The sequence below is a fragment of the Triticum urartu genome, chromosome 3A (assembly GCF_056163025.1).
Source record: "Triticum urartu cultivar PI428250 chromosome 3A, HENAU_Tu73, whole genome shotgun sequence".
In the NCBI taxonomy this organism is placed as follows: domain Eukaryota; kingdom Viridiplantae; phylum Streptophyta; class Magnoliopsida; order Poales; family Poaceae; genus Triticum; species Triticum urartu.
Window position 1 is genome coordinate 145,842,839 of NC_141875.1, and position 24,795 is coordinate 145,867,633.

Here is a 24,795-nt window from a genome sequence, read left to right on the forward strand (position 1 = left end):
TATATAGGCATCACGTCCACGACAAGTAGACCGAAACGATTCTGCATCTACTACTATTACTCCACACATCGACCGCTATCCAGCATGCATCTAGAGTATTAAGTTCATAAGAACAGAGTAATGCTTTAAGTAAGATGACATGATGTAGAGGGATAAACTCATGCAATATGATATAAACCCCATCTTTTTATCCTTGATGGCAACAATACAATACGTGTCGGTTCCCTTTCTATCTCTGGGATCGAGCACCGCAAGATTGAACCCAAAGCTAAGCACTTATCCCATTGCAAGAAAGATCAATCTAGTAGGCCAAACCAAACTGATAATTCGAGGAGACTTGCAAAGATAAACCAATCATACATAAAAGAATTTGGAGGAGAATCAAATATTGTTCATAGATAAACGGGATCATAAACCCACAATTCATCGGATCTCGACAAACACACCGCAAAAGAAGATTACATCGAATAGATCTCCAAGAAGATCGTGGAGAACTTTGTATTGAGATCCAAAGAGAGAGAAGAAGCCATCTAGCTAACAACTATGGACCCATAGGTCTGAAGTAAACTACTCACACATCACCGGAGAGGCCATGGAGTTGATGTAGAGGCCTTCCATGATCAATGCCCCCTCCAGCGGAGCTCCGGAAAAGGCCCCGAGATGGGATCTCTCGGGTATAGAAGGTTGCGGCAGTGGAATTAGGTTTTCGTGGTGCTCCTGGATGTTTGGGGGTACGTGGATATATATATAGGAGGAAGAAGTATGTCGGTGGAGCAACGGAGGGCCCACGAGGGTGGAGGGCACGCCCCCTGCCTCGTGGCTTCCTCCATTGTTTCTTGATGCCCACTCCAAGTCTCCTAGATCACGTTTGTTGAGAAAATCACGTTCCCGAAGGTTTCATTCCGTTTGGACTCCGTTTGATATTCCTTTTCTTCGAAACCCTAAAATAGGAAAAAAAACAACAATTTGGGCTGGGCCTCCGGTTAGTAGGTTAGTCCCAAAAATGATATAGAAGTGTAAAATAAATCCCATTGACATCAAAAATAGATAATATAATAGCATGGAGCAATCAAAAATTATAGATGCGTTGAAGACGTATCAAGGAGGAGGCCAAAGAAGCACGTGAAGACGGCGTCGATCTACTGGAAGAGGGCCGGCTGTTGGGACTCAGCCGGTCCACCATCTACCAGCAGAGTCTATGCCGGTACTACAACCGAAAGGTCAAGCCAAGATCTTTCCAAGAGGGAGACCTTGTGCTCTGGCTGATCCAGTGAACAGTCGGCCAGCACAAGCTCTCGGCACCTTAGGAAGGCCCATTCATCATTAGCAAAGTTTTGGGCAACGACTCCTACTACCTGATCGATGCTCAGAAGCCCAGAGCACGAAGAGAGACGACTCCATCAAAGAGACAGCGTGGCCGTGGAATGCAAACCTCCTTCGAAGATTTTTACAGTTGATGCAGTATGCACCACGCTATCTTTTGTATTAAGTGCGAAGACTCCGGGTCCCCCAAGAAGAGCTTGTGGGCTACCCTCTTTTCTATATGATAAGTATTATGCCTATGAATGTGTTATTTCATTATTCCGCCTGGCACCGGGTTCGACCAGTCAGCCCGGGGGCTCGCCGCCTTGTACTATGTGGAGCTTCCTGCAATCGGACAAGTAGTGTGTTGGCACCTAAGCCTTCTCCTGCTAGAAGCCGCAGCTCGCAGAGCGACTGTCCGGTGGGTAGGAGTTACAGGCAGGAAAGGGTGTCCACATGAAAAATGGCTAAGGACCCTAAGCATGCACATAGTTCAGGCCGGCTTCCCGCCTCTTCGACCGGCTGCTGAAACAGCCAGCCGGCCGGCCTCTACTTAACTTGCTAATGCTCTAGTCAGCTAAGTAGTTGCCCTCCCGAAAGCAGCTAAGTACTTAACCAAGCCACAGTCTGCAGTGCGGCTGTTTGGCTGGAAGACAGCGGCCAAGGGAGGGCGTCAAAGGAAAAAGGCCAAGGAGCAGAAAGCAAGAAAAGTCAGAACTCGGCAAAAGCACAACTTCTGAGAAAGCATATTTACATGTCAAAAGGCCCTTGGCTAGCATTCAACAGAGTTTGAGATACACCCAGTGGGTGGAATTGTGTAAATTTAACAAAGTTTGTCGAGACTAATAAAACAGGGAAAATAAAGATAAGTCGGTGGCCTAGGGAGCAGCAGAGGGGTCTGGCTGGTTAGCAGAGTCGGTAGTGCCGGTTGGTGGAGTGGACGGCTGGTCAGTCTCTGCTTGGTCGCCTCCAGCAGCAGTCGGCGCACTCGAGCGTGACTCGTTGTTCGAGGCACGGTCAAGCTGAGGCTGGCTGTCCGCTCCGACCTTTGGCGCATCTTCTTCACCTTCCCCGTCCTCCACGTCTTCTCCCTCGTTGCTGGAGTCGATCATCTCGGCCGAGTCTTCGTCATCCTCCGGGTTCAGCCCGAACCACTCCGGTGGCGCCTCGGCACCATTCTCAGCCAGCACAAGAACAAAGAGGTTGGTGTCGGTGTACTCCGCAATCGCCGCTGCCCGTCTGACAAGGTCGCGCTCCACCGCCACCAGTTCCTCTTGGGCCTCCTGCCGAAACGTGGTCAACTGGGCTAGATTTAGCCCAGGATACCACGCCTTGACAAACTCCAAGGCCCGACGCACTCCAGCCCGGGCGGAGGAACCTTCTAAGCCTCGAGGCGGCCGGCCACCACCTCCAGCCAGTCGGCAGTCTGACTGGGAGTACGCAGAGCCGGCATGTCTGGCCAAAGGGCAGAGATCGCCTGGGCCCTGACACGCTGAAGACGGCGCAGCATCCGATGAGCCGGCCGGAGGCGGTCTTGGATGCTGAGAAGTTATTCGCAGCCTCAATAGCCTCGTTGGCGGCGTCAGAATGGCCAGGAAAGAAGTCTGCTCAGGAAGAAAGCAAAGAAATCAGAAGTCAGAAGCTGGAAGCCGGCTCGATCGGCAGCCGGCAGCCCAAAGAAAGAAAAAGAGGAAAGCTTACCATCAACCATGTCTTCAATCCTGCCGAAGCCAGATTTCAGCAGTGCCTCCGTGTCGGTCCAGGTGGAGCGTTCGGTCTCGAACCAGGCGAGGAGATAGGACTCCTTCACTTCCACCTCCTTCCGGGCCTTCTGGAGAAGCTCCGCTTGCTCCGCCAGTTGCGTGGCCAGTCGGTCACGCTCCTGGGCCAGCTCATTGCACTCTGCCTCCTTGGCACGCAACACAGTGTTGGCTTCACCCAGCTGCCGCTGCAAGGCGGCATTGGCCTCTTTAAGAGCCGAGAAAGAAAAAGATGTCAATGACCAACAAAGAAGAAGTATAGTTGCCAGGGAGATCCGGCCCAACTGCTCAGAGTCGGCCCGAATCTCGGGGACTACAGCCCGCGGGTGTGCTATCACGCCCCCGCAGAGAAAGAAAACAGGGACTTACTCCGGCTTTCTGACAAGTCGGCGATCCGTTGGTCCAGATCTCAGACGTTAGAGTTGATGGTGATCGCGTGAAGGTTATGATAGTACTACGATGGAGATAGCAAAAAAAGTTAGCACTCGGAGCTTGCCAATTAAAGTTCCGGGCTGCCTGCTCAGCAGCCGGTCCAAAACTCGGGGGCTACACCCAGTGGATGCGCTGGTGCGCCCCCACAGAGAAATACAAGAATCAAAGACGAAGAAGTAAGAAATATAACCAAATGGCCGCTCGCGAATCCAGGAATGCTCTATTGCACTGCTGAAGAGCGGTGGACTCAGCTGGGAGTTTAGCCTGGACGTCCAGGATCGCTTGATTTAAAGCGCCCATTCCGCCTCCACGCACCCATTCAGCGGGAGCGGCGCTGGTTGCTTCGGCATCCGGGGCTGAAGAGCTCACAGAACCGGCTTCCAGCAGTCATGGCGCCGAAGTCGCCTTCGCGCCTCGGTGGCACGATGGTGTGCGGGCCTCAGGAGTTGGGCCCATCACCACCTTGTTTTCGGCTGGCGGTGCCAGCGGGGCGGCTGGCTGCTTTTCCCTTGCTTTGTCAGACGGCGGCGGCGAAGGCACGGCTACCTCTGGCATGGCGACATCGCCGACTCCCCTCTCCATGACCGGTTGTTCGACATCAGCTCCCCCAGTCGGCACCGTGAACTCTGGTGGCGGCAGCATGGAGTTCAGGGGGACGACGAACAACGGCGCCTGACGGTACACGGCTTCTTCAGCCAGCTTCTTTGCTGCGGCATCAGCCTCTGCCATCTTCTTCAACGCGGCGGCCTCCGCCTTGTCCACCTCCACCTGCTCCCTGCGGGCGGCTTCCTGCTCCTCGCGCACCTCCCGCGCGTTTCGTTCCTGCGCCTCCCGGAGGTCGGCTGCAGGGTCGATTCGCCGGGTGGTGGTAGAAGTCTCCCCCGACCCGATGACGAAGGCGGCGGCCGACTTCTCAAGAGAGAGCGGAGCCCTAAGCCAAGGAAATAAAGCAGAAAAGCTCAGATAAAATCAACAATAAAGGATGGCACAAGGAAAAGACACTTACGCCGACACCATAGAGGCACTTTCGGAAGCTTCTGAAACTTGGTCGCCTTCGCGGCGGCCTTCTCTTCTGCTTGGTCGCGACGGTCAGGTTCTTGGTCTTTTTCGGCGCGCTGCCAAACAAGGCGGCGCCTTGTTTGCGCTTGCGCATGCCCCCTTGAGCAGCTGGCTCGGCGGAAGGGCCCACGTCCACCCTGCCGGCGCCTCGCGTATGGCGTGGCTCGTCCTCATCTTCATCATCATCGGGCCAGGCCTGGATGCCTCCTACGTCTTCGGAGGCGCCCGCTCCATCACCGCCACCTATGGCGTAATCCTCCAGGGCGGCCACCCCCAAGTCGGGGTCGTCCACATCGCTCGCCACCTAGTCCGGCAGGTAGTCTCCACCCTGCCCTACGATGGCGGCCCTCGCCGGAGACATGAAGATCTGTGTTCAAAGGACCGACTATTCAAGATGTTAAGACCAAAACCAAGAGAAATACTAAAAAAGGAAAGAGTTGAAGAACTTACAGTAGGCGGCGGGTTGGCCCGGGAGTATGGCCGCATGCCGAACCGCCAAGACCCTTCCGATAGCTTGAGGTCGGAGATCTCGTTCACCATGCGGGCGACCTTGGCAGTCGGCATGTCCCTCGTGCACGTCCGGCACGGGTCCCGGTGTCCGCTCTTCCAACAGATCAGATGAGGTCGGCCTTGGAGCGGGAGAAGCCGGCGCTCGACGAAGGCGACCAGCAGGTTAGACGCCTTGAGGCCTGCCGCGTTCGTCAGCACCCGGAGCCGGTTGATGGCGGCGGTGGCGTCAGCTAACAAGGGCTTCGGCTTGTATCCCCAGTTGGCCCGAGGTTTCGGCCGGAGGGCCGGCTTCATAGGGCGGCAAGTTGATGAAGTCGAGGGCGGGGTCGACATTCTCCACATAAAAATACGATTTCTGCCATAGTTTGACCAACTGTGACAGCTTGATGGCGGGGAAGGCATTCTTCACGGACGGACGGTGCACCGTGACAAAGGCACCGCACTGGGCCGCCTTCTCCCTGGCGGAGGTGCCCAGTTTGGTGTAGAAGAACGCTTCCCCACAACTCGATGGTGGGGAGGATGCCAAGATAGCCCTCGCACATCGTGACGAAGGCGGACAACAGCGCCATGGTGTTGGGCGTCAGATGATGCAGCTGAAGATGGAAGAAGTTGAGGAAGGACAGGAAGAATCCGCTCGCCGGTAGGCCGAAGCCGCGGAGGAAGTGCAAGCGGAAGATAACCCGCTCGCCTCCCTGCGGCACTGGTGAGATCTCCTCCACCGGCGGCACGCGCACCTTGACGTAGCCCGCGCCGGGCAGCCGCCGTGTGGCGCGAAGGAAGGCGAGGTGGTGGTCGATCACAACCGTGCCATCCCAGTCCCCTCCCTTCTCACGCATCATGGAATCCGAGCTCGACGGGGAAATGGCACGGCGCCAGAGGCAAGGACCGCGGCAGAGCAAGAGGCTTGACGCGGAGGTGGCTGACGGTGATGAACTGCGGTAGCGCTTCGGCAGGGCGCAGAAGTGCGGCGGCAGCGAGAGGAGGAGAAGGTCGAAAATGGCAAAGGGGAGGAGGGCGTGCGTGCTCCGCCGCTCCCCTTCCCCCCTACTTATAGCCCCTAGGATGCGAAGCCGACGGGGCGGGGCGTGGAATCATGGGATCAACTGCGCCCACGACCCCACGTCCTCACGATTATTGCACGAGTTACTGCATGCAGTAACTCCGCACGGAATCACAATGGTCTGCATCGGCCAAAGCGGATCCGTCCACGCGCCGAGGCCCGGTTGTAGCGGGCTCGACCTGCTGTCCCGTCCCATCGCGTGGATGGGCTGGCAGGCTAGCCCGGCTAGCTGGCGTCGCGTGGCGTGCTCGCAACGGGCGGCAGGCTAGAGGCTTAGAAGGCACGCCACCTGATTCCCACCTTGACATTTCAAAGTCACGAGACAAGTCTGCCTGGTCATGGCTGTCGGAGTAATGGGCCATGGCTAGGCTAACCCGAGGTCCATAACCTTTCAAGACATTGGGCAGACTGTGCCCCCCAAGATGCCAAGGTGAAGAGTTGTCTTCTGGGGGCCGGTTGGAGGAACAGCCGGTTGCCCGTATATGGCCGAGTCCTAGAGGCAAGGCCAAGACGAGCCGACTCCTACTCGGCGGCTTCTAGATAAGTCGGCCTCGAGGAGTCGGCCCACTACACCAACAAAGCCCGTGCCCTCTTCAAGGGGGACGGGGCAGGGAATGGTTGTAGTGTAGCCCATCCCCTCCCCTTTTCCAGGGGCTGGCGTGCTCACAGTGCGCCATACGGTGGAGATCTCCACTGTGCACAGCACTGTTGCCATGCCATCCCTGACCTCATCACAGGCAGGTGGAGTCCTGCTCCCACGATGGCCTGTCGGTACGGCCCAAGGACGACGGGCCCACCAGTCAGCGAGAGCCCGGAAGATGGCCAGAGCCTCACCAGTCGGACCCAAGGGAGGTCGGCCCCCAGCAGACGACCCGCCCTTTCCTCGGGTCCCACGCGCCATTAACCAGACGAGACACGGAGAGACTACAGTAACCGCCCACCAGGCGGCAGGAGCTGCAGCCATGATCCCCTAACCAAGCCTGTGTCATTAGAGTCACGACTACAGTGATCAGCAGCCGACAAGACCCGGGAGCGGCGGGGATGGCCTGTCGGCCCCATACCCAACCAGGCGGCGGGGCCCACCAGGCGGCGGCCCCAGTAGTCGGCGGAGAAGCCGGCGACCGAAGAGACTGATAGCCCACCGCGGCCGCAACGGATCCGCCCGCATGCCAAGGCGTGGTAGTGGCGGGCCCCGCCTGCAGGTGCGTCTCGTCGCGTGCGTGGGTGGGCATACAGGCTCGGCCGCTCGTCGCCACGTGACAGGCCCGAAGCGGGCGGCAGCCTAGAAGCCTAGCGAGCACGCCACCTTGATCCCGCAGAGGCATTCAAAATTTTTGGACAAGTCAGATTGGCGAGTCCGACTCCTACCAGTCGGCCCGGCAGAAGTCGAACAAGGTTCCACCTCAAGCACTCGGAGAAAGAAACTGCTGAGGCTCCTCGGCTAATCATCCGCGGCGCCTCACCAGCTTCGGGGACTACTGTCGGAGTAATGGGCCACGGGTAGGCTAACCCGAGGTCCATAACCTTCCAAGACATCGGGGCAGACTGCGCCCCTCAAGATGCCAAGGTGAAGAGTTGTCTTCTGGGGGACGGCTAGAGGAACAGCCGGCTGCTCGTATACGGCCGAGTCCTAGAGGCAAGGCCAAGATGAGCCGACTCCTACTCGGCGGCTTCTAGAGAAGTCAACCCCGAGGAGTCGGCCCACTACACCAGCAAAGCCCGTGCCCTCTTCAAGGGGGACGGGACAGGGAATGGCTACAGTGTAGCCCATGCCCTCCCCTTTTCCAGGGGCTGGCGTGGTCATAGTGTGCCGTACGGCGGAGATCCCCGCCGTGCGTAGCACTTTTGCCATGCCATCCCTGACCTCATCACAGGCAGGCGGAGTCCTGCTCCCACGACGGCCTGTCGGTATGGCCCAAGGACGACGGGCCCCACCAGTCGGCGAGAGCCCGGAAGACGGCCAGAGCCTCACCAGTCAGACCCAAGGGAGGTCGGCCCCCAGCAGACGGCCTGCCCTTTTCTCGGGTCCCACGCGCCATTAACCAGATGAGACACGGAGAGGCTACAATAACCGCCCACCAGGCGGCAGGAGCTGCAGCCACGATCCCCTGACCAGGCCTGCATCATTAGAGTCACGGCTACAATGATCAGCAGCCGACAAGACCCGAGAGCGGCGGGGACGGCCTGTCGGCCCCGTACCCAACCAGGTGGCGGGCCCCAGTAGTCGGCGGAGAAGCCGGTGACCGAAGAGACTGACAGCCGGGGGTAGGCCTATATAACCCCCCCCAGGGCACCCATGCAAAGGGTTGGAACCTGTTAGAACTAGACCTGCCTTCTCCCACCTCTAGCATACAGCTCAAGGAGTGCCTTTGTATTCACTTGTGCCTTAGTGATCATGTGAAGACCCCACAGAGCAGGACTAGGGGTGTTTTCTCCTAGGAGAGCCCCGAACCTAGGTAAAGTACGCCGGCGTTCGTGTCTACGCCTCATCCCGCTTCCGGGCACCGGCGACGTTCTACTCGCTCCCACCATGATAAGCCATCCCTTGGCATATGTCGCACCCAACCCCCGATAATGTCCGACTCCTAGCAGGCGGCATACCAGAAGACGGATGAAGCATTCAGCAACAGCACTCGGAGAAGGAAACTGCTGAGGCACCTCGACTTTTCAGCCGCGACGCTTCACCAGCTTCGGGGACTACTGTCGGAGTAATGGGCTACGGGTAGCCTAACCCGAGTCCCTGAGCATTTCAAGACATCGGGCCGGCTGCACCCCTCAAGCGTCAAGGACGAAGTGCCGCCTTTTGGTGGCCGGCTAGCTCAAGCGGCCGGCTACTAGAGGACGGCCAAGCACCAGAAGACGGCCCCCAAGACGGGTCGACTCCCAAGCCCCCAAGGGAGGCCGGCTCCTGGCAGGCGGCCCACGGCGCCCTCAAAGTCTGTTCCCCCATAAAGAAGACAAGACAGGATGTGGCAACAGTGTAGCCCATCACCCCCATATCCAGGGCAGGGTGCGACCACGGTGTCCCGTACCGGCCGAGATCTCCGCACGGTGCGACACTGTTGCCATCCCGCCCTTGACGTCACCCCTGTCAGGGGGAACCCTTTTCCCACGACGGCCTGTCGGTACGGCCTGCAGGCGGCGGGCCCTACCAGGCAGCGAGAGCCTAGAGGGTGGCAGCACCTGACCAGTCGGACCAGAGGGAGGCCGGCCTCTAGCAGGCGGCCCACTCTTCCCTCGGAGTCCACGCGCCATTAATCAGACGAGACACTGTGTGGCTACAGTGATCTCCCCCCCTCCCGACCAAGCACGCGTCATTAGCATTACGGCTACAGTAAGAAGCAGCCGGCCAGACCCACAAGCGGCGGAGGCGGCCTGTCGGCTCCGTACCAGACCAGCCGGCAGGGCCCACCAGGCGGCGGGCCCCAGCGTCCGGCGAAGGAGCCGGCGACAGGAGACACTGACAGCCGGGTCCTACACTCGGCCAGGTTACCATTGTACCACTGGGGGTAGGACTATATAAACCCCCCAGGGCACCCATGCAAAGGGTTCCCAACCTGTTAGACCTAGACACACACATAGAGAGAGGAGAAAGCTAGCCCTGCTTTCCTCTACCTCCAGCATACAGCTCAAGGAGCACCATTGTACTCACTAGTGCCTTAGTGATCATGCGGATACCCCACAGAGCAGGACTAGGGGTGTTATCTCCTAGGAGAGCCCCAAACTTGGGTAAGATTCGCCCGCGTGCATGTCTTTGCCTCATCCTGTTTCCTAGCACTGGCGACGTCCTAGTAGCCCCCATCATGATTAGCCATCCTTTGGCATATGTCGCACCAAACCCCCGATAGTTGGCGGACTCGGTCCATGGTGAAGGGGGGAAGACCGGTCGACTGACCGGGAGTCGGAACGTCTAAGCAGTAGAACCAGGTCGACTGCCACCCTCTAATTGAGTCGGGAAGGGTCATGGCTAGAAAAGTACTCCTACCCCTTGTCTGAATCCCTAAACCCCCGCACATCTGGATCACGTGCATCTTTTCTTCATTCGGATTTTCCTTCTTCACAGACTGAGAGCGGCAAGTAAAGATTTGCTTGAACAAACCCCAATGCGGTCGACAGCCCAAGAAGTTTTCACACAGAGAGATGTTGGCGGCGGGATATGTGATTGTGTTGGGGGAGAAGTGATGAAGTTGAGCACCAAAAAAGTTCAAGAAACCCCCAAAAAAGGATGTGGAGGTAGACTGAAACCGCGGTCGACATGAGTGGCAAGGAGGACACACTCACCCTCCCATGCCCGAGGCTCGGTCTCGTTCCCCGGCAACCTCCAAGACCCATGGGCAATCATGCCTCCACTGGCCAGGTCCTCCAACTCCTCCTTCTAGATCGTGGAGCGGATCCAGTCCCCCTGGATCCAACCAGGCAGCAGACCGGACCTCGACGATGACCCCCGACTCGTCTTCTTGCCCTTCACCGCCGCCGCCTTCTTGCGCTCTAGGTCCGCTGTCTTGTCCTTTCCCATGGCGACAGAGTGCTTGCGGGCGAACGGAGACGACGAAGATGGTGAAGAGCGCAGTGTTGAAGCAAGGGAAGAAGGGGACGATTGGGGCGCACTGTGCTTCGCCTCGGCCCAGACGCTATTTATGAGGCCACTTCCGAGTGGCTGACAAGTGGGCCTGAGCGATCTAATCATATCCCGCAGCAGGCGCTCGCCCGATACGTGGCGGAAAAGGTGGCACGAAGATCGAGGCATCCTCATCTATCCACTCCGTTTACTACGGCGTGCTCTGTCCCGCGCGCTTCCCCGAAATTTCGAATCCCATGAGATCCGGAGACCATAGAGTAACCAATCGCGCCAAAGATTTTGTACCATATCAACACTCGAAGATTATCAGTTGAGTTCACTCGACGACCACTGAATCGATCGAGGCAACTGAAAAAAGATCGAAGCTTTAGCATGATTCACAGACTCAGATGAGATACCTCCGCAGGAGAGAATTGGGTCAGAATCTACTTCAGCTCTTTCTTTACTCGGACCTCAATCCATTCGGGGGATAATGACAATGACATGTACCTAGGGTAGGGTCATAGGCCTGACCTAGATGCCTTACCCAAGGACACTGCCCTAGAGCCAAAGACATTCAAGATACAACAGAAAAAACTGACTGAGTTCACCAAGGAGTGCAATCCACTCAACCTCCAACCTTACTCAGAAACCCCAATTCCATTCGACCAAGATGAAGTCACTCGACCATACAAGAAACCACTCGGAATACAGAAGGCCTAAAGTCACCCAGGATGGCAACGGTCAGGCGTTCAGTCTGTAGTCTTAAAGATCATTTATAGCTCTTTATAATTGGCGTTACTAGTAACGCCCTGTCTTAATGTACATTGAACCCTGTGTAACGTAGGATGGTTGGGATTCTGTCGCACTCTATATAAGAGCATCTCCAACAGCCGCGCTACGCGTCACGTGCCCTTCGCCTGGTTTTGCGCGGCCGGCAGTGCTGGCTCCAACAGCCGCGCCAAAATGCAGCGCGCGCGCCGCTCCAGCAGTCGCGCTAAAATGCAGCACGCGTTATCGCAGGCACATAGAAAAAATCCTTGTGCCTTTTCCAATAGATATTTTACATTCATAGATAAACGATACATAGTTCCAAAGCATAGATACATAACTACGGTGCAACGACATAAAAAACTACTAGATAGTGCAACTAGATAAAACTACAACCTACTCCCAATCGTCATCATCATCATCGTCATCCTCGCTCGTCTGGTCCGAGATATCAAGTCACATGTCGTCCCAACAAGGATCATTATCCGTAAAGATCGACTGCCCACCATTTTCAACGATATCGCACTGCGATAACGCCAGGGCCTTTCGCCGACGCCTGTCCAACCGTTCCTTGCGACGCTTTTCCGTCTGCTTTGTCCAGTAGGCTTGCTCATCGGCGACGTCCTCCGGGTGGCACCGGCGCCACTCCGCCATGGCCCGCTCGTCCTCCTCGACGATGAGGAGGCGGCGCTGCAGCCGAGCGTGCTCCGCACGGTCCTGGTCCGTGATAAGACGAGGCGGAGGGGTGACGTCATGCGCCTGCTGTCGCGAGTGGATGTCCTGGAAGTTCATCTGCGCGCGCGGCCTGTCTAGGCGCCACGCCGCCGCGTCGTACGCGCGGGCGGCCTCGTGCGCAGTCCGGAAGGTGCCGAGGCCGAGCTGGACGTCGTCGGACCGGATCTCGGCGTAGTACGACCGTTGGGGCACTGGTGGACGCCGCGGTAGCCCGACGTTCCTCGGCGGCGCGGCAGCATGGTGGCGCGTCGGTGGTGGGGCGCTGGAGCGGCGAGGAAGCAACAAGGAAGTGGGGGGGGCACGCGTGGCAGCGGAAGAGGAAGAGAGAGTGTGGAATAGGCGCGTGGCGAGCGCCGCAATTTAAAGGCGCGTTGGAAGCGGTGCGCCAAAAATAGCGCGCGAGCTGCCGCCTTTTTCCACGCACGCGCAAACGATTCCCGCACGCGCTAGCTTCCCGCCACCGCTGGAGCGCGCCGAAACGTCCCGCGCGCGCTAAAAACTCAGTTTACCGCGCGCGCGCCTTTTGGCGCGGCTGTTGGAGATGCTTTAAGCCACCCCCCTCCTCTCACGCATAATCCAGTCGGCCAAGCCTCCGGGTACCGAGACGTAGGGCTGTTATTTCCTCCGAGAAGGGTCTGAACTCGTAAACCTTGCGTGCACAACCTTGTTGTAGCTAGGATCTTGCCTCCTCCTACGTACCCCCTATTCTATTGTCAAACTTACTCCCACGACACCCTTTGCACTGAAACATATACCTCCGGGTCTCACGGTAATCCGATGAGTGGGCTGCCGGACACAGGAAAGACAATGGAGATCCTCTGCGGTCGGTTGTAGACTAGTCAAAGGTATCTGTGTCGTGGGAATGGATATCCACCGGGGTCGGCCATAGACTAGTTTTACCTTAGTCCGGTATAATTTTTAGTTAAAATATGTCTGAAATGTATGAATTTCATCCGGTTTGTATGAATATAGTCCAGTTTGTTTAAACAGTTTTTGAATTGTACACGGTAGCATTGGATGGCCGGTTTCCGTACAGGGCCGATCCTGAGAATTTAGGGGCCCGGGGCGAAACTAAAACTCGGGGCCCCCTTTTGGATCATCATTACAATAATATTCAGTTTTGTAAACACTTTGGATTTTGTGTCATTACGATCTCGCGAATAAACCCGGGAGTGGACAGCCCGGCCCGAAAGCCCAACAACCAGGCCAGGCTCGGGCTCAGCTTTTCTGCCCGAAGCCCGGCCTAAAAGCCCGAACATGGCATATATCATTATTTTATTAGAAATATCGGTATAATATATCATTTTAATATCCCAAAGTTCATTATTTTATAAAAAAGGTGCTTGAAAGCCCGACATTTGGGCCAGGTCGGGCTGGGCTCAGGCTTAGGATTTTGAGGTCGGGCTTTGCATAGCCCGGCCCGGACTAGGCGTCCCGGAGGATGCCCAGGTTCACTCACGAGTAACCCAAAATTTTATATGATGACCTATGGAGGAAGTAAAGGTGTGTGTGTGTGTGTCTAAATGTCTATCACAAGACATAGTTTCGAAAGGCAAAGCCGTGTTCACTGTGATGATGTTTGCGTTCGATATGCACAGTAGTCCTTAGACGAACTAATTGTAGGATTGATATTATAAATAACAATACCTGAAAACTTAATTTAGAATCATGAAAAAATCAATATAAATGATATGAAAAATATTCTTTCATATCTTCAAAAATCAAAGCAGAAGTATTGTGATAGTTCGTCTAAAACTTAATAAATCAGGACCTAATTTTCTAATTTATTCCGTCATTGCATAGTTCATCTGAAAATTAGTCGTCAGAATCATTATCCAAAACATCACTTTCGTTCTTGATCTCTTTGAGATTTAGACCACAAGAACAAAGTATCAAACTGCAGAAACATAATGGTTAACGATACTTGTGGAATATACATCGGCCGGCCGGCCGGCAACCGCCCACATCCATAGGTGACATCCAGCGCCGGTGCGCAGACGCCCCATCCCGTGTGCAGCCATATTCATTGCAATCTGGACGACTGGACCTCATCCTCGATCAAAGCTCCCTGGTTGTGTCTCCAAGCTGATGGATCCTGATTGATTCGGTTTTTAGGGTTTCCTGATTGATTCGTGCCTCATGCATGCCTGTTCTAATGTAGAAGCATATACACCATGGGCTGGAAGAAGGAAAACGAGGACAACGCTGCGTCGTTCCCGTCTGCATGTGGCTTGGGCCTTTGCCTACCTACGCACAGGCCGGGAGGGGGCCCCTGGATTTCGGGGGCCCGGGGCGGCCGCCCCTCCTGCCCCCCCCTCAGGGCCGGCCCTGTTTTCGTATTCATGTCCGTAGACTGATCCTCTGTCCGAGAACGAATGCAGCCATGCAGGAGCAAATTTGCTGCTCAGCAATGCCGTTACTGGGCTTAATATTCATTGTTGACTACGTGGTCAAATGGTGTGCAGGAGCAAATTTGCTGCTCAGCAATGCCGTTACTGGGCTTACTATTCATTGTTGACTACGTGGCCAAATGGTGGGCCCCTCAGCGAAGAACGGCGTCAAAGGAGATGGCTTAGAGGGCTGAGTAGATGACAACAAGCGCTAACGTCTTTCACTTCACTGGCCCATGCTCAATTTCTTCGCACGGTTTGGTGGGGCACTAAAATTTTGGAAAATTTTGTTGCAACCTTCACATTTCGGAGCTGGATAGTGGAACAATCATAATTTTTCCTATGTTTAAGCTAGACAATTTTGTGAAGAAGACCTTCTCCAAAACAAACAATTTCACCTTTATGAAAGTAAACTGAAGGCGAGATTCATGCCCAGAACAATAACCAAACAATCCAACGAACTGAAGTTGTAAATAAACAAACTATGAATGCACGGCAATAGAACATCTAAAAGTGTTTGCCACTTTGCCTACAAGCGGTCATCGAGAAGCTCACACAAACACATACTCTATGATGCTCTAGGATCATCACAACAAACGGCAAATTAAGGAATTATTCAGAACCCTGAACGACGGCGTGGCAGCTAGGATAAGCATGCTCGGAACCACGGGCTCTGGTAGGCGTACTCGGCGGTGTGCCGCTTGTCCTCGAGCGCGGCGTACTTCGTCTCGTCGAGCCCGACGGAGGAGGAGAACTCGGCGGCCTTCTTGTCCAGAGCGAGAAGGATGCCGTCTCCCACCGTCCAGTAGGCGAACCCGTAGGTGCTCCCTGCGAAGTGGAAGGGGCCCAGACCCCTGCCGCTCCCGAACTGGTCGCCGTAGACTGCCATGCTGCTACGAGCGGCGCCGGAGGTCCAGCGGCCGCCGCCGGCGGACGAGAACGCGCAGGCCCTGGCGACGCCGTCCCCAGGGCGATAGACCGCGCACGTCACCCTGAAGTTGGACAGGCTGATGCGCGCGCCCGCGTCCTCGCCGTGGAGGAGGAAGGCGCCCAGGCAACCGCAGCCCTGGAACCACGCCGAGAGCGGGACGGTGCTGTAGCTCCCCGTCAGGGGATCGCAGACGACCAGGGCATACGCCGGCGACCATGTTGTCTCCTTGTCCAGGAGCAGCAAGAGCAGGAGACCGTCCCAGAAGTCGGCGAGCTCCCAGCAGCGGCCCGCCAGTCCCGGCCGCGGGAGGAAGTCGAGCGCGAGGTTCCGCGCGACGGCGGCGGCCACCCACCGCGAGGAGGAGGGGACGAAGACGGGGTTGCCGCCGGGCGGACGCGGGTGCCGGTGGCGCTCGTCGACGCGGTAGTGGCCGGAGAAGTGGGCGGGCGACAGGCCGCGGAGCGAGATGAACCGGAGAAGGAAGCGTCCGACGTCGCCCGCGATCACGCGGCGCCAGCGCCGGCACGTGCACGCTGCGTAGACGAGGTGGCGATGCAAGGGGAGGCGCAGGAACACGAGCTCGAGAAAATCGTCCGTGAGGGCATCGATCTTGGTTGCCGGCGCGGTTTCCCTCTGGGCACTCTTGCGGCGGCGGCGGCGGCGGCGGCGGCGGCCGTCCTCCATGGCCACCTGGACCTTACCCTAGCAGAGGTGAAAAGGCTCGGTCGTAAATGGGTGCGCTAATTTCGCCCTGGAGGATAAATCACGCAGAATGGACCCAGGTGGTTCGGTTGAAGAAACGGCTTTGCCAAGTCTCAGTCTCTCTCTCAAAAAAAAGTCTCAGTCACATGCTCAGCCGTTGGAGCTTGTTTCTATTTCTCGCGTGTCAGGAAAGAGAGAAGTGCATATTTCAACTCTTTCCTAGTCTAATTTACAATCCTGAACTTTAATACCGTCTAAATTACAACCCTCAAGTCTCAAAACCGGTCAGGATTCAACCCTCCCCTCCCTGTTGACCGGTTTTGACCTGGGGTGACCAGTTTTGACTAGTCAACGGGTCCAACCAGCATGCCACGTTGGATTTTTTTTTCAAAATTTCAAGAAAAAGTAAATAAAAATCTATAAGATCAGGGAAAATATATAAAAAGGCAAAATTCCGAAAAAAATTGTTTGCGAAAAAATTGTTCGCCGTCACTCGTCGTCGCCGTCGCCGGTCGCCGCCGTCGCCCGTCGCCTTTTGAGCTGCTGGTTGCAGCTCCGCTGCTCACCTGTGTTGTCCATCCCCTCACCTCTCCCTCGCCCCTGCAGAATCAATGGCGACGACGCCCCGTGATTCACATCCAAAAACAACGGTGGTAGCAAAAAAATATGATGCTTTCAGCAAACTAGAAAACGATGATAGCAAAGAAGATGAAAAACCAATTGACGAAAAGTTGCAACCAGTGACAAAAAAGCTTCGTATCACGATGGAAAAAGCTTCATCCGGCGATAAAAAAGCTTCAATCATAGAGCCGAAAGCCATGGACGAGAACAAAAGGTTGCAACCAGCGATTACAGAAGCTACAACCGGTACTGAAAAAAGCTTCAAGCTTCATGTCTTAGCTGCAACCCATGACGATGCTGACGATGTTTTGCTGCAACCGTCTTCCTTTTTTGATACGACCGGCGATGTAATTTGCTGCAACCCTTTTTCATGGCAGCGGGCGCCGGTCGGCAGTAGTCAGGCAGTAACTCGGCGAGCAGTCGGGCAGTCCCTCGGCTTGGCGGAGCACACGGACGACAGCAGCCATCGGCCGGCGGCAGCACGGGGTAAAGGAAAAGAAGAAGCATGGCGCAGAGAGAGATGGGGCTGAAGGTAGAAGAAAGGATAAGGATAAGATTTGAGACAGTTGTGTGAGGCCCACCTACACACATCTTGCGCCGAGGGTGTTTTCGTTGATGCTGGAGCCAGCGTGGCCCTCGAGACCGGCCGAAAGTTCGGCCGGCGTGCCGTCCCGAAGTGCTTCCCTTAGGAAAACGGTCTGCATCATTTTCGCGAAATCACTAATTAAGGAGTACTCGTTGTAAATATCATTTCAATTCCCCTAGTTGCGACAAGTGACGCACATGCAGCGTGCCATTTGTCGCAACCTAGTAGTTTTCCCTTTTTTCGTAGATCCGCTTATTCAAAATGTTTTATCTCTCAAACCGTGCGTTCAAATCTCAAACCGCTTTAACCGTTGGATTCCTCGCGTCGAGATCTTCAAAACTAGATCCCATGTTGATAGGTTTTGACGAACTTTTTTTTCACAAAAAAAACGGACGAAAAAACCGAACCGGGAGCACGAGTTTTTCCCATTCTGAAAGAGGCACGCCCGTGCCTCTCACGAAGTCATAACCGTGCCTCTAGCGGAAGCAAAACCGTGACTCTCGCTGTCGGATTCCGGGCTCCGCAAAACCCTTAAGATTCTAACACAGGGGCGTGACGAAGATCTCTCCCACTACACGTCTACCTAGCGCCTCGCTCTTCTCCTGGTGGTAGGAATGGAATGCAAGCAAGCAAACAAGTAGAGCACACAAGAGTTTGTTGGGGAACGTAGCAGAATTTTAAAATTTTCTACGCATCACCAAGATCAATCTATGGAGTCATCTAGCAACGAGGGAGGAAGGAGTGCATCTACATACCCTTGTAGATCACGAGCGGAAGCGTTCAAGAGAACGGGGATGATGGAGTCATACTCGACGTGATTCAAATCACCGATGACCAAGTGCCGAACGGACAGCACCTCCGCGTTCAACACACGTACGGTTGGGAAGACGTCTCCTCCAACTTGATCCAGCAAGGGGGAAGGAGAGGTTGATGAAGATCCAGCAGCACGACGGCATGGTGGTGGAAGCAACGGTGATCTCAGCAGGGCTTTGCCAAGCGCAGGGAGACAGAGGAGTGTCACGGGAGGGAGAGGGAGAGGCTAGGGGCTTGGGTGAGCAGCCCTCTCTTCCCCCCACTATATATAGGGTGCCTAGGGGGGCGCCGGCCCTAGGAGATCCAATCTCCTAGGGGGGCAGCGGCCAAGGGGGTGCCTTGCCCCCCAAGGCAAGGGTGGCGCCCCCACCCCTAGGGTTTCCAACCCTAGGCGCAGGGGGAGGCCCAAGGGGGGGCACCAGCCCACTAGGGGCTGGTTCCCCTCCCACTTCAGCCCGTGGGGCCCTCCGGGATAGGTGGCCCCACCCGGTGGACCCCCGGGACCCTTCCGGTGGTCCCGGTACAATACCGGTGACCCCCGAAACCTTCCCGATGGCCGAAAATGGACTTCCTATATATAAATCTTCACCTCCGGACCATTTCGGAACTCCTCATGACGTCCGGGATCTCATCCGGGACTCCGAACAACTTTTGGGTTACCGTATGCTAATATCTCTACAACCCTAGCGTCACCGAACCTTAAGTGTGTAGACCCTACGGGTTCGGGAGACATGCAGACATGACCGAGAAGCCTCTCCGGTCAATAACCAATAGCGGGATCTAGATACCCATGTTGGCTCCCACATGCTCCATGATGATCTCATCGTATGAACCACGATGTCGAGGATTCAATCAATCTGTATACGGTTCCCTTTGTCAATCGGTACGTTACTTGCCCGAGACTCGATCGTCGGTATCCCAGTACCTTGTTCAGTCTCGTTACCGGCAAGTCACTTTACTCGTATCGTAATGCATGATCCCGTGATCAACCACTTGATCACATTGAGCTCATTATGATGATGCATTACCGAGTGGGCCCATAGATACCTCTCCGTCATACGGAGTGACAAATCCCAGTCTCGATTCGTGCCAACCCAACACACACTTTCGGAGATACCTGTAATGTACCTTTATAGTCACCCAGTTACGTTGTGACGTTTGGCACATCCAAGGCACTCCTACGGTATCTGGGAGTTGCACAATCTCATGTCTAAGGAAATGATACTTGACATTCAGAAAAGCTACAGCAAACAAACTACACGATCATTGAGCTATGCTTAGGATTGGGTCTTGTCCATCACATCATTCTCCTAATGATGTGATCTCGTTATCAATGACATTCAATGTCCATAGTCAGGAAACCATGAATATCTGTTGATCAACGAGCTAGTCAACTAGAGGCTCACTAGGGACGTGTTGTGGTCTATGTATTCACACATGTATTACGATTTCCGGATAACACAATTATAGCATGAACAATAAACAATTATCATGAACAAAGAAATATAATAATAACCATTTTATTATTGCCTCTAGGGCATATTTCCAACAGTCTCCCACTTGCACTAGAGTCAATATTCTAGTTACATTGTGATGAATCGAACACCCATGCAGTTCTGGTGTTGATCATGTTTTGCTCTCGGGAGAGGTTTAGTCAATGGATCTGCCACATTTAGGTCCGTATGTACTTTACAAATCTCTATGTCTCCATTTTGAACACTTTCACGAATGGAGTTTAAGCGACGCTTGATATGCCTGGTCTTCCTGTGAAACCTGGGCTCCTTGGCAAGGGCAATAGCTCCAGTGTTGTCACAGAAGAGAGTCATCGGGCCTGACGCATTGGGTATGACTCCTAGGTCGGTAATGAACTCCTTCACCCAGACTGCTTCTTGTGCTGCCTCCGAGGCTGCCATGTACTCCGCTTCACATGTAGATCCTGCCACAATGCTTTGCTTGCAACTGCACCAGCTTACTGCCCCACCATTCAAAATATACACGTATCCGGTTTGTGACTTAGAGTCATCCAGATCTGTGTCGAAGCTAGCATCGACGTAACCCTTTACGACGAGCTCTTCGTCACCTCCATAAACGAGAAACATTTCCTTAGTCCTCTTCAGGTACTTCAGGATATTCTTGACCGCTGTACGGTGTTCCATGCCGGGATTACTTTGGTACCTTCCTACCAAACTTACGGCAAGGTTTACATCAGTTCTGGTACACAGCATAGCATACATGATAGACCCTATGGCCGAGGCATAGGGGACGACACTCATCTTTTCTCTATCTTCTGTCGTGGTCGGGCATTGAGCCGTGCTCAATCTCGTACCTTGCAATACAGGCAAGAACCCCTTCTTTGACTGATCCATTTTGAACTTCTTCAATATCTTGTCAAGGTACGTACTCTGTGAAAGACCAATGAGGCGTCTCGATCTATCTCTATAGATCTTGATGCCTAATATATAAGCAGCTTCTCCAAGGTCCTTCATTGAAAGACACTTGTTCAAGTAGGCCTTTATGCTTTCCAAGAATTCTATATCATTTCCCATCAACAGTATGTCATCCACATACAATATGATAAATGCTACAGAGCTCCCACTCACTTTCTTGTAAATGCAGGCTTCTCCATAAGTCTGCATAAACCCAAACGCTTTGATCATCTCATCAAAACGAATGTTCCAACTCCGAGATGCTTGCACCAGCCCATAAATCGAGCGTTGGAGCTTGCACACCTTGTCAGCATTCTTAGGATCGACAAAACCTTCCGGCTGCATCATATACAATTCTTCCTTAAGGAAACCATTAAGGAATGCCATTTTGACGTCCATTTGCCATATCTCATAATCATATAATGCGGCAATTGCTAACATGATTCGGACGGACTTTAGCTTCGCTACGGGTGAGAAAGTCTCATCGTAGTCAACCCCTTGAACTTGTCGATAACCCTTAGCGACAAGCCGAGCTTTATAGATGGTCACATTACCATCCGCGTCTGTCTTCTTCTTAAAGATCCATTTATTTTCTATGGCTCGCCGATCATCGGGCAAGTCAGTCAAAGTCCATACTTTGTTTTCATACATGGATCCTATCTCGGATTTCATGGCTTCCAGCCATTTGTCGGAATTCGGGCCCGCCATCGCTTCTTCATAGTTCGAAGGTTCACCGTTGTCTAACAACATGATTTCCAAGACAGGGTTGCCGTACCACTCTGGTGCGGAACGTGTCCTCCTGGACCTACGAAGTTTAGTAGTAACTTGATCTGAAGTTTCATGATCATCATCATTAACTTCCTCTCTAGTCGGTGCAGGCACCTCAGGAACATTTTCTTGAGCTGCGCCACTTACCGGTTCAAGAGGTAATACTTCAACAAGTTCTACTTTCCTCCCACTTATTTCTTTCGAGAGAAACTCTTTCTCTAGAAAGGACCCATTCTTGGCAACAAAGATCTTGCCTTCGGATCTGAGGTAGAAGGTATACCCAACAGTTTCTTTAGGGTATCCTATGAAGACGCATTTTTCCGACTTGGGTTCGAGCTTTTCAGGTTGAAGTTTCTTGACATAAGCATCGCATCCCCAAACTTTTAGAAACGACAGCTTAGGTTTCTTCCCAAACCATAATTCATACGGTGTCGTCTCAACGGATTTCGACGGAGCCCTATTTAAAGTGAATGTGGCAGTCTCTAAAGCATAGCCCCAAAATGACAGCGGTAAATCGGTAAGAGACATCATAGATCGCACCATATCTAATAGAGTGCGATTATGACGTTCGGACACACCATTATGCTGAGGTGTTCCAGGCAGCGTGAGTTGTGAAACTATTCCACATTTTCTTAAGTGTGTGCCAAATTCGTGACTCAAGTATTCTCCCCCACGATCTGATCGCAAGAACTTGATTTTCCTGTCACATTGATTCTCAACCTCACTCTGAAATTCCTTGAACTTTTCAAAGGTCTCAGATTTGTGTTTCATTAAGTAGACATACCCATATCTACTCAAGTCATCAGTGAGGGTGAGAACATAACGATAGCCACCGCGAGCCTCAACACTCATTGGACCGCACACATCAGTATGTATGATTTCCAATAAGTTGGTTGCTCGCTCCATTGTTCCTGAGAACGGAGTCTTGGTCATTTTACCCATGAGGTATGGTTCGCACGTGTCAAATGATTCGTAATCAAGAGACTCTAAAAGTCCATCTGCATGGAGCTTATTCATGCGTTTGACACCTATGTGACCAAGGCAGTAGTACCACAAGTATGTGGGACTATCATTATCAACCTTACATCTTTTGGTATTCACACTATGAATATGTGTAGCATTACGCTCGAGATTCATTAAGAATAAACCATTCACCATCGGAGCATGACCATAAAACATATCTATCATATAAATAGAACAACCATTATTCTCGGATTTAAATGAGTAGCCATCTCAAATTAAAAGAGATCCTGATACAATGTTCATGCTCAAAGCTGGCACTAAATAACAATTATTGAGGTTTAAAACTAATCCCGTAGGTAAATGTAGAGGCAGCGTGCCGACGGCGATCACATCGACCTTGGAACCATTCCCGACGCGCATCGTCACCTCGTCCTTCGCCAGTCTCCGCTTATTCCGCAGCTCCTGCTTTGAGTTACAAATGTGAGCAACGGCACCGGTATCAAATACCCAGGAGCTACTACGAGTACTGGTAAGGTACACATCAATTACATGTATATCACATATACCTTTCGTGTTGCCGGCCTTCTTGTCCGCTAAGTATTTGGGGCAGTTCCGCTTCCAGTGAGCACTTCCCTTGCAATAAAAACACTCAGTCTCGGGCTTGGGTCCATTCTTTGGCTTCTTCCTGGCAGCTTGCTTACCGGGCGCGGCAACTCCCTTGTTGTCCTTCTTGAAGTTCTTCTTACCCTTGCCTTTCTTGAACTTAGTGGTTTTATTCACCATCAACACTTGATGTTCCTTTTTGACTTCAACCTCTGCTGATTTCAGCATTGAATATACCTCAGGAATGGTCTTTTCCATCCCCTGCATATTGAAGTTCATCACAAAGCTCTTGTAGCTCGATGGAAGCGACTGAAGGATTCTGTCAATGGCCGCATCATCCGGGAGATTAACTCCAAGCTGAGTCAAGCGGTTATGTAACCCAGACATTGTGAGTATGTGCTCACTGACAGAACTATTTTCCTCCATCTTACAGATGAAGAACTTGTCAGAGACTTCATATCTCTCGACCCGGGCATGAGCTTGAAAAACCATTTTCAGCTCTTCGAACATCTCATATGCTCCGTGTCTCTCAAAACGCTTTTGGAGCCCCGGTTCTAAACTGTAAAGCATGCCGCACTGAACAAGGGAGTAATCATCAGCACGTGTCTGCCAAGCGTTCATAACGTCTTGGTTCTGTGGGACGGGTGCGTCACCTAGCGGTGCTTCTAGGACATAATCTTTCTTGGTAGCTATGAGGATGATCCTCAGGTTTCGGACCCAGTCCGTATAGTTGCTGCCATCGTATTTCAGCTTAGTTTTCTCTAGGAACGCGTTGAAGTTGAGGACAACGTGGGCCATTTGATCTACAAGACATATTGTAAAGATTTTAGACTAAGTTCATGATAATTAAGTTCATCTAATCAAATTACTCAATGAACTCCCACTCAGATAGACATCCCTCCAGTCATCTAAGTATAACATGATCTGAGTTAACTAGGCCGTGTCCGATCATCACGTGAAACGGACTAGCCAACATCGGTGAACATCTTCGTGTTGATCGTATCTTCTATACGACTCATGCTCGACCTTTCGGTCTTCCGTGTTCCAAGGCCATGTATGTACATGCTAGGCTCGTCAAGTCAACCTAAGTGTATTGCGTGTGTAAATCTGGCTTACACCCGTTGTATTCGAACGTTAGAATCTATCACATCCGATCATCACGTGGTGCTTCGAAACAACGAACCTTCGCAACGGTGCACAGTTAGGGGGAACACTTTCTTGAAATTATTATGAGGGATCATCTTATTTAAGCTACCATCGTTCTAAGCAAATAAGATGTAAAACATGATAAACATCACATGCAATCAAATAGTGACATGATATGGCCAATATCATTCGCTCCTTTTGATCTCCATCTTCGGGGCTCCATGATCATCGTTGTAACCGGCATGACACCATGATCTCCATCATCATGATCTCCATCATCGTGTCTTCTTGAAGTTGTCACGTCATCTATTACTTCTACTACTATGGCTAACGCTTTAGCAATAAAGTAAAGTAATTGCATGACGTTTATGTTGACACATAGGTCATAAATAAATAAAGACAACTCCTATGGCTCCTGCCGGTTGTCATACTCATCGACATGCAAGTCATGATTCCTATTACAAGAACATGGTCATCTCATACATCACATATATCATTCATCACATCCTTTGGCCATATCACATCACAAAACACTTGCTGCAAAAACAAGTTAGACGTCCTCTAATTGTTGTTGCAAGTTTTTACGTGGCTGCTATAGGATTCTAGCAAGAACGTTTCTTACCTACGCCAAAACCACAACGTGAATTGCCAATTTCTAT

General features: G+C 53.0%; 1 protein-coding gene and 1 pseudogene across 1 annotated transcript; both read right to left on the minus strand.

The window, feature by feature from the left end:
• Window positions 1-11,908: 11,908 nt before the first annotated feature.
• On the minus strand, window positions 11,909-14,193 carry LOC147978980 (uncharacterized; annotated as a pseudogene).
• An 846-nt stretch (window positions 14,194-15,039) lies between these two features.
• LOC125548185 (uncharacterized) lies at window positions 15,040-16,265 on the minus strand. The gene has a single exon (XM_048711857.2). The coding sequence runs from the start codon at window positions 16,190-16,192 to the stop codon at window positions 15,221-15,223; it is 972 nt and encodes a 323-aa protein (XP_048567814.1). The 5' UTR covers window positions 16,193-16,265; the 3' UTR covers window positions 15,040-15,220.
• Window positions 16,266-24,795: the final 8,530 nt, after the last annotated feature.

Coding starts and splice junctions, on each gene's coding strand:
- LOC125548185 (XM_048711857.2), bottom strand. CDS start 16,192: ATGGAGGACGGCCGCCGCCGCCGCCGCCGCCGCCGCCGCAAGAGTGCC.